This window comes from Schistocerca serialis, chromosome 9 (assembly GCF_023864345.2).
Source record: "Schistocerca serialis cubense isolate TAMUIC-IGC-003099 chromosome 9, iqSchSeri2.2, whole genome shotgun sequence".
NCBI lineage: Eukaryota > Metazoa > Arthropoda > Insecta > Orthoptera > Acrididae > Schistocerca > Schistocerca serialis.
The window spans coordinates 460,341,690-460,351,541 of record NC_064646.1 but is presented as its reverse complement, the minus strand read 5'-3'; the positions used below and the strand labels follow the sequence as shown (position 1 = coordinate 460,351,541).

Below are 9,852 nucleotides of genomic sequence, written 5' to 3'. Positions count from 1 at the left end.
ACTGTCAAAGGCCTTCGTGACATCTAGAAGAACCGCTCCACAGTATTCCCGGTTGTTGAAGGCGCGAGTGATGTACTCCACAACACGTACAATCTGCTGGGTCGTGGAGTGGCCGCTGCGGAATCCAAACTGTTCCGGGGGGAGGATTTCCCGAATATCCAGGATGGTCCGGAGTCGCTGAAGAAGAAGCCGCTCAAACAGCTTGCTGATGTGCGGAAGCAAACTGATAGGCCGGTAGGATTTTGGGTCCTTCCGATCCTTGCCCGGCTTAGGAACAGCAATAACGATGGAGTGCTTCCACGCTGCAGGGTAGGTGCGAGTCCGCAGAACCCAATTGAAGATGGCAGTGAGATGAACCACAGCCAGGAGCGGCAGGTTCTTCAGGACCCGGCCGGTAATGTCGTCAACACCTGGAGCCTTGGACGCCGGGAGAGCCTTGATGCTTGCACGGACTTCGGCCGCTGAAATAGGTGGTATGTCGTCACGGTCCTCCTCCCCATCCCCGTGGAGGATGGTCTGCACTGCTGCGTCAACCTGGTCGACGTGTAGCTGGTCCACATCTTCTTGAAGGGGGGTAAAATTCTCCTGAAAGATGTCCGCAAGGAGATTCGCCTTATCCTCATGTAGATAGGCCGTCCCAGTCGGTGTTGCAAGAGGGGGCATCCGTGTCCTGCGCTTCGTAAAAAAGCGGACCGCATTCCAGTGCATGGGGTCAGGGGTGAACGCCTGCAGTTTCTCAGCCCAGCGTCGATTCTTATGCTGGACAATTGCGGCCTTGATGTCACGGCGCAGGCTGTTGATGTGGCGCTTCAGCTGTGGGTCCCTGGTCACACGCCATTCCTTGCAGAGGCGATTACGTGTGCGTATGTCCTGGAGGATTTCCGCTGGGAGAGCGGAAGATGCGACTGTGCTGGTGCGCGGGCGGGGCGACGCTCCCACCAGAGCTGCTGTGAGTGTATCAGCAAACTGGGCTGCAGAGGCCTCGTGAACGCCGACGCCATCCACCTGTCGCTGCAGGGCTGCAGTAACTCGACGCTGAAAGCACGGCCAGTCCGTGCGGTTGAGATTGAGCCGGCTCGTACTCTGCACCGGGGCGACGTCCAGTTGAAAGAGAACTGGCAGGTGGTCGGAGTTCAGTTCGTGAAGGACTTCAGCAGTCAGGAACTGATTAAGTCCCCGAGTAATGGCGATGTCAAGAATGTCGGGCCTCCCTCTGCTAGGATAACACGTCGGCTCCACGGGCCCACAGACATACGCGTTCACCTCTTCAGTGGCCTGGAGTAGAAGGCGCCCATTACGATTGGTGACCAATGAATTCCAGGCCGCATGTTTGCAATTAAGGTCACCTGCGATGAAATATTTGCCTGGAGTCCGCAGAAGGAGACGGGCATCATCAATGAGGAGCTGGCGGCGAGGGCTCCGGTAGACAGCCATAAACGTGACCGGTCCAGTGGCTGTTTCAACCTGGACAGCAGTGACTTCTATAGACCCGATGGCAGGCGGTTGAATTTCACGATGCGGGATGGAGGAGCGGATGAAGATCGCCGTGCCACCCCCCTGCGTCGGTCTGTCGGTCCGAAAGCAGCGGTAATTTGCGATGTTGGAGCGGATGCCTGGTTTGAGAAACGTCTCATTCACCAGGCATATGTCCACGTCATGTTCAAACAAGAACTGCCGAAGCTCCTCAAGGTCGTAGGTGAGGTTGGCGGCATTATAAGCCACTATGCGGAAATCATCCAAGCGGCGGCGTCTAGGCATGCTGGGCTACTGAAGTGTCGGCAGTGGGAGCCCGAAGGCTGCGTGAGATCGTCGCCTCCACTGTGGCGGCGATGGTTGCAGGCAGGTTGACGATGGCGGTGGTCAACTCGGTCACCATCGTGGTCAGATGCTGCAGCAGCTGGAAAACGTCTTGGAGTCCAACAGTAGGCACAGCTGTAGGCGAAGGAGAAGCTGGCTGGCGGTCCTGGCGTGCAGGAGGCGGTGGGACGCTGGGCACCTCGGCAGCCGCGGTCGCCCGTGGTTGGGAGACGCCCTTTAGTGCATCTGCCACTGTGACACCGGGCTGGATCATCGCGGACCGGCGTTCAAGTAGGGAGGGCCACGTACGCTTGTCACTGGCCGGCCGTGTGGGCGGCGGTTGTCGCCTCCGTCGGGTATCAGCACGTCGGGAAGGCGGGACGGGCGGAAGACCCCGCTGCCGACGGCTAGCCTCCTTATGCTTCGCGCAGGAACGAAAATTGGCAGGATGACTGCCTCCACACAGGCCACAGACGGGCGGCTCATCCTTGCTTCGTGGACAAAGGCGGCTGTCGTGGCCAGCACCACACTTGACGCACATAGGCGGCATAGTGCAGTGACGGGCCACGTGGTTGAACCCTTGGCACCGGAAGCATTGGACCGGGCCACGGGACTTCCGCAGACGTTCCACGGTGACGGAGAGGTCGTAAATCCTGGTTAGCTGGAATATTTCCCGATGCCGAGGAGTGTCCTGCAGGACGACGACGCGGTGGCCAGTAAGCTGATTGGTCCCGGGCATACGATGGTAATCCACCACCGTCGCGACGAAGCCGAGGTCCTCCAGTTCTTCCTTCAGTTCGTCATGGGTGAGAGACGCCGGAATGTGCTTCAACAGCGCCTTCAGAGTCGGCGGACGGACCGCTGGATAGGTATACATGGGGATACCCTCTCGCCCAACCATATCCATTACAGTCACATAATCCTCAGTACAGGAGAGGTTGAGTTTGAGGGTATCACCCCCCGTCTGCTTGGCAGTAAACGACTGCTTACAGTGTTCCTTTAACCACGTGTGCAGTTGCTTGTAGGAATTCTTAAACTGCAACACAATGGGCGGCACCTTCCGCTGCAGCTGAGGCTGGGACGGTGGCTGCTGCGCCCCCTGCTGTTGCTGTTGCTGCTGGGGCGGTGGAACGTCGTCCGCGCCGTCTTGGATGACGTCGTAGCGGTTAGACGTTGGCACCGCGTCCGTGTCAGGCCGCCGCTGCGGCTGCTTCGAGACCTTCTTCTTTGGTGGCTTCCGGAAACCGTCATCTGCCCCGGTGGCGGCGTCGCCGGTGCGCTTACGACTATGCTGCTGGTGGCCGTCGTCATCTTCACCCGAAGAGTCATGAGTGCAATCCATACCGAGATCCAAAGTCCTTGCACAGGTCGTCAACAGATCGTTTTCACGGAGGCGTTGCCTGGTCATCATAGGTGGGGGGCCGGATGAGGCCGCCGACGAAGTATTCTCCGCCGGACGGCGATCCGCCACACCCTCAGCCGGAGTAGCGTCCGTAGACATAACGAGCTCTCGCGCGACACGTCCGCTCTCGTCGGAAGACTAACTCCGAATGCGGGAGGCGCGGCGCGGCGGCGCGCAGAGTGGCGGCCGCTCTCTCGGCCGTCCGCGCCCGCCCGCGACACTGGCTGGGCCTTGTGATTCTCTGCTCAAGAAAGGGTTGGAGTCCCTTAGCGATCGTAGTGCGTGTGGAAGCCTTGTGCGACTCGCCGCTATCGAGAGCTACAAAACTCTGCGATTCACTTGCTTCTTAGCGAGTACTAAGCAATTTGTCGTGTTATAGGACCGACATAGAGTGTAGGCAAGATAGTGCGGACTAGCCGCACTTGTAGGATGAATAGAGTAGGGGACGACGAGGAGCCAGGGCCCCACCCGCGGGTGGCAAGCCCGCGTTCCTCTAGGCCAGAACAGACACACAGGGCTGAGGTAGAACTCGCGAGCAGGACCACTCAGGGCGCTCGACCGCGACACCCCGCCCCACCGGCCCCCACGCCTGAAGACTTATGCACTGCGATGATTCAAGAGAAACTGGAACAACTCCGCCGCGACCGCGACGCACGAGCAAAGGAACTCGCAAGACGGCGGGAGCAGGACGGCCCAACCACCAGTGCCAACTCATCTTCTGACGACTGCCGAACGAAGAGTCACAATCCGACGGAACAACACAATGCCATGGACTATCAGGACGAATCCAGCGACTCTGATGCACCATTCCAGGAAGTCAGACGCCGCCGGAAAGGCACCAAACGCAGGAAAGCCGAAGAAAATACCCCCATGCAGACGGAACAACGAGCTGTACCCACCACCAACTACTACGCACCACTACAGCAACAGGACCCAGCAATGGAAGACCAACACCAGCCTCAGCCTAACGACACAAATACTCAGGACGCCACAGCTCCGCCGCCGCCGAAACCGAGAATACCACCTGTGACAATCAACTACACTGGAAAATACCTGGAACTAAACGCTCAATTAAAGCAGAAGATCAGCGGACCACTCAAGGCGATCTACAAAAATAATCAGATCAAATACCACTTTGAAACGCTGGCAGACCAACGAGCAGCACTGGACTACCTCCATTCCATCAACATGCCCTATTTCACCCACCAAGCAGCAGAAGACAGAGAACTCCAAGTGGTCCTCAAGAATATCCCAGAGGAAATTACCGAAGACGAACTCGCCGCCGAACTTCGCCACATGCAATTCACAGTCACGAACGTACACCAGTTCAAGAAACGAGACCTGACCTCCAAGAAACTGATTCCACAGTCGGCTTACTGTGTATCTCTGCCACATGGACAGAAAAGCCGCACCATCTACGACGTACAATACCTCTTCCATACCAGAATTAAGGTGGAAGACTACAAGCCACTTGATGGGCCTGCCCAGTGCAAGAAATGCCTCAAATTCAACCACACTGGCCGGTACTGTCAGATGCCGGTCAGGTGTGTACGCTGTGGCGGCCACCACCACGCAAAGGATTGTACCAAGCCACGAACAGAACCACCCATCTGCGCAAACTGTCGCCAAGAAGGCCACCCTGGGACTTGGCGTGGTTGCCCTGAATTTCAGAAGGCGATACACGCCTACCAACTGCGACCTCCACCATCCAAGGAGCCCCAACAACCACCACAGCCGTCGTTTGCGGCGACTCCGAAGGACTTCCCATCTCTCCGAACACCCTGGACGGCTGGATCGTCGTTATTTCAAACACCAACCCAGCAACAACCAACTCGACCGAAAAACACGGCGCGCCAACGACTGCACGATCTTCGCCAGCAACAACAGCAGCAACGATCCACGGACAACGCCCTCGGACTGTCCGATATCATCGCCGCGCTATCTAACATGGGCTCCATCATCAACTTACTAAAAACGAAGAACGTCTTTGCCATCTTAGCAGATACAGCTCGCAAATTCAACGACGCACCGGATCTGTTATCCAAACTACTCACTCTACTGGAAGGAATCATGGCCTTTTTCACCGACTAACATGGATCAAGAGCGGCATCAACACAGAAACCTTACATTCTGCTTTTTTAACGCCAACGGCGTCGCTCCCAAGAAAGTAGAACTCACCGACTTCGTCGAACACCACAAAATTGATGTGCTACTATTGTCCGAAACGCATCTGCGACCCACCCAAACCTTCAACATTCGCAACATGGTGGGATACCGCACTGACCGCCACAATCGGCGCGGTGGAGGTACAGCAATCTACCTGCGATCTTCCCTCACTCACTCTCTCGAAACCTTGCCTGACATGACGAGTCTGGAAGCCACAGCAGTCACGATCGCCACCATACACGGGAAGCTCACGTTCGTCGCAGCCTACTTGAGCCCTGGCGCAGCCTTCACAGATGAAGACTTTATCTCCATCTTTGATCGATACGACAGAGTCCTCCTTTGTGGGGATCTTAATGCGAAGCATGTAGCATGGAACTCGCGGCAGACGAACGCCAAAGGCACCCGTCTCTACGAACTTGAAATTCGGCTCCAAGCATTCACACAAGGTCCTGAAGAACCGACTTACCTGCCTACTGTTCCACGCTATCAGCCGGATGTCCTAGATGTGGCCATAATCAAAAACATGAATCCCGATCTGTCACTCCAGACGAACAATGACTTGACTTCTGACCACCAACCTGTTCTCGGAACACTGTCTGGAGCTCTTCCAATATTGCCACCGAAAACGAAAGTCTCCACAGACTGGATATCCTACGCCAGGTGGCTAAACAACAATGTGCGCCCCACGGAGCCATTAGCAACACCGGAGCAACTCGACGACGCCATCACTCGTCTGACTTCGAAAATCAAGAAGGCCGCTCACCAGGCCTCCACGAAGTTACTCTTCTCGACACCATATCGCGACCCACTGCCGCCGGCACTGCAAGACTTGAAATATTTGAAGAATCGAGCCCGTAAAAAATGGCAACAAACTCGCAACCCAGCATATAGACGAGAAATGCACCAGCTCTCCAGAGAACTCACGTGGCGTTGCAAGGAATGGCGCGCCGAACTATGGGAGGACCGGATGGCACAAATCCAACACCTATCGCGCGATGAATGGGCACTCATCCGTAATATCAAGAAACCCAAGCCACCAAAAACGGCGCTCACGGATGGCACCAACCTAATCTTTGACAACCTCCAAAAGGCCGAACTTTTCGCGGAAACTTACGAAACGCAATCACGTCTGAATTTTGCAGACTTTGAGAACGATGAGGAAGAGGACGCGCGCACTCGGGCAGAGGCACACCACATAAGAAAACACCCCAGCGGAGACCGGCCAGAACTGACGTCTCCAGGAGAAATTCGCCGCATACTCAGGAAATTACACTCCACATCTGCCCCCGGACCTGACGGAATTTCGAACGACCATCTGAAGCATCTCCCACGGAAACCACTAGTGCTATTAACGAGAATACTCAACGAATGCCTGCTGAAGGAACATTTCCCACCACAATGGAAACTGGCCAAGATCATACCCATCCCGAAACCGGGTAAGGACCCACTTCAGCCTGCGCACCACCGACCAATCAGTCTCCCTTCCACGATGGGCAAAACGTTTGAACGTGTCATCTTGGCCCGCATCAAGCCGCCCCTCTTGGAAAATGACGTCATTCGACCAGACCAATTTGCCTTTCAACCCAAACTTTCCGCCGAAATCCAGCTGCTCCGGATCTCGGAACACCTCACAAACCAAATCAATCTAAACCACTACACAGCAGCCATTTTCCTGGATGTTCAACAAGCATTTGACAAGGTGTGGCGAGAGAAGCTCATAAGTAAACTCCGGAACACCACCGACATCCCCAACTGTTACATCAAGATTATCGACAGCTTCCTGACCGACCGCCGTTTTTACGTCCAACAGGCCGACCAACACTCAGACACCAAACATCTCTCCGACGGTATACCGCAAGGATCGGTACTCTCTCCCATCCTGTTCACCATCTACGTAAATGACATGCCCAAACTGCCGAACATCATGCTAGCACAGTTCGCTGATGATACGGCTCTCCTTACCAGCAGCCGTTCATTAGATACAGCCATCACCCGCTTGCAACACCAGATCGATATCCTCCTTTTGTGGGCAACTGATAATAAAATCACTATCAACGCACTCAAGACAAAGGCCTTACTTTTCACTCGACGGAGACCGATTCTTCACCGCCGCCTCCAGATCAATGACCACGCCATCGAATGGTCCACCACGACGAAATATTTAGGGGTCACCCTGGACCATAAACTCACATTCTCAGCCCACATCAACGACAAAAGCCTCAAAATCATTCGCGCCATCCATGGACTATACCCCTTCTTAGCAAGCACTGACCTAAACGTAGCCACGAAGCTACGCATCTACCGCGCGACAATACTCCCGATCATGCTATATGGCTGCGCTACGTGGGGAATCACATCCACCACCAACATCCGCAAACTACAACGACTACAAAACCGGTGTCTAAGAATCATTCTCAAAGCGCCCAGGTGGTCCCGAATTATATCTTTACATGATGAACTGCAAGTCTCAACAATAGATCAAGTAATCCAACTACACGTCCAGCGTCTCATCAACAAAATAGACGACTTAAGGGTATCAACGAGACAACTCGAAGGAATCGCAACCACCCAACCTGAACCATGGCATAAAGTCAAGGTCCCCAGGGCCCTCACAACACAATGAAAAGTGAAGCAAAGGTATGTAGGGCAAAAAGGACCCCTGTGAGCCCAAAGTCCTACAAAAGATAACAATAAAGATGTACAAACCTACCTCTCACCCTTGGAAGTCCAGCCGCCAAAGGCGGTAGCACTTCGGCAACGACACCACACAAAAAAAAAAAAAAAAAAAAAAAAAAAAAAAAAAAAAAAAATGATTCTCTGCTCTGCTGCTGTGCTGTGCTTGCGTGCCTGCCTGCCGTCCCGCTCGCTCTCGCTCTCGCTGTGTGTTACGCGCGTCGTCGAAATGGCAGATCAGGCGGCTACGAACGAGACTGCTGCGGCACCCGCCGCCACCGGCACTACGAAGAGGGCCAAGTCTGCGTCGTCTGCGAAGAAGCCGCGCGCCAAGCCTGCGCACCCGCGCACCTCTGAGATGGTGACGGCTGCCATCAAGAGTCTGAAGGAGCGCGGCGGGTCGTTGCTGCAGGCGATCAAGAAGTACATAGCCGCGCACTACAAGCTGGACGCGGAGAAGCTGGCGCCGTTTATCAAGAAGTACCTCAAGTCGGCCGTCGTGGCGGGCGAGCTGGTGCAGACGAAGGGGAAGGGCGCGTCCGGCTCGTTCAAGCTTGCCGGCGCCGGCGGCGGGGGGGCGGCCGAGGGCGGCAAGGCTCGTGCTGGCGGTGCCAAGAAGAAGCGCGCCGCTCCGGCCAGCAAGGAGAAGAAGGGCGCCCGTGCGGCCGGCGCAAAGAAGGCTGGTGGCGTGAAGGCGGCGACCGGTCGGAAGGCGGGCGCCGCCAAGAAGGCGTCTGCGGCGTCGGCCGCTCCCGCGGGTGCGAAGAAGGCGGCTGCGGCCAAGCCGGCCGAGGCCAAGTCGCCGTCGAAGGCGAAGAAGGCCGCCAAGGTTCCGACGAAGAAGCCGAAGGCGCCGCGCCCGAAGAAGGCGACGACGCCGTCTAAGGCGAAGGCTTCGCCCAAGAAGAAGAAGTAGAGTAGAGGAGAAAGAGATGGGAGAAAGGAAGGGTTTGGCGCTTGACTCCGTCGTCCCCACCCCCCGTCGTCGTCTAGTGGCGCGCAAGAGACGCGCGGCCCAAAACGGCCCTTCTCAGGGCCATCAAAGCACGTCGGGGAAGGTTTTGATTGTCGTGTTGCGTTTGGTGTGGGTGTCTGTCTGGCGTTTCTGTATGCCCGTGGGGATGCTGTTTGCGTGCCGTGGTGGTTGGATTGCGGGGGTCGGTGGCGGGTGTGGGCGGCGGTAGCGGTAAGCGGTGTTGTTGTTGTTGTTGTTGTTGTCGTGGTTTGATTGTCGCCGTGTTTGTGGCGGCGGCCGACGGTTGGTTTTCTGTCACGTTGTTTTGTTTGAATACGTTGGTTGGCTTGCCTGCGTTCGTTCTTCTCGGATGTCTGTCTTGTCGAGTCGTGTCTGGTCTCTGTTTTGTTCCTTTGTGTGTGTGTTATGTTTTGCAACGGGGGGCACGTTGAGATGTGGAAGGAGTCGGCGGGGATTTCGGTGGCGTGTAGAGCGAGCGAGCGAGCGCGCCTGCCTGGCCGTTGGCCGTCGGAGTGGAGTGCGGGTTTTTTTGTTTTCGAAACGAAAGCGGCGGCCGGCCAGCCACCCGTGCGGTGTGACGTCGGCTGCTGGGTATTGTGCGCTTTGAGCGCCGGGGAGGGATGATGTGTGATTGTTGCGCGCTGCTAGCAGGCAGGCAGAGTGAGCGGGTGTGGCGGACGGACGGGAAGTGGTGGTTTTTGTTTTTGGGTTGCGGGGCGAGAGGCAGGCGACCGACAAAGTTTGCTCGCGACGGAGAGATGTTAGTGGCCCTGAAAAGGGCCGTTTTTGTTTGTGCGGTGCGGTGCCGCGGCGCGGTTTAGGCGCGCTCGCCGCGGAT

At 56.3% G+C, this 9,852-nt stretch overlaps 1 protein-coding gene across 1 annotated transcript; it reads left to right on the top strand.

Moving 5' to 3' along the window:
• Window positions 1–3,808: 3,808 nt before the first annotated feature.
• LOC126419711 (bromodomain-containing protein 4-like) lies at window positions 3,809–5,290 on the top strand. The gene is made up of 2 exons (XM_050086893.1): window positions 3,809–4,225; window positions 4,871–5,290. Exons 1-2 carry the CDS (start codon window positions 3,809–3,811, stop codon window positions 5,288–5,290), a joined length of 837 nt encoding a protein of 278 aa, XP_049942850.1.
• Window positions 5,291–9,852: the final 4,562 nt, after the last annotated feature.

Coding starts and splice junctions, on each gene's coding strand:
- LOC126419711 (XM_050086893.1), top strand. CDS start 3,809: ATGATTCAAGAGAAACTGGAACAACTCCGCCGCGACCGCGACGCACGA. Junction 4,226..4,870: donor CGAAACCGAGAATACCACCT/GTGACAATCAAC, acceptor CCTGAATTTCAG/AAGGCGATACACGCCTACCA.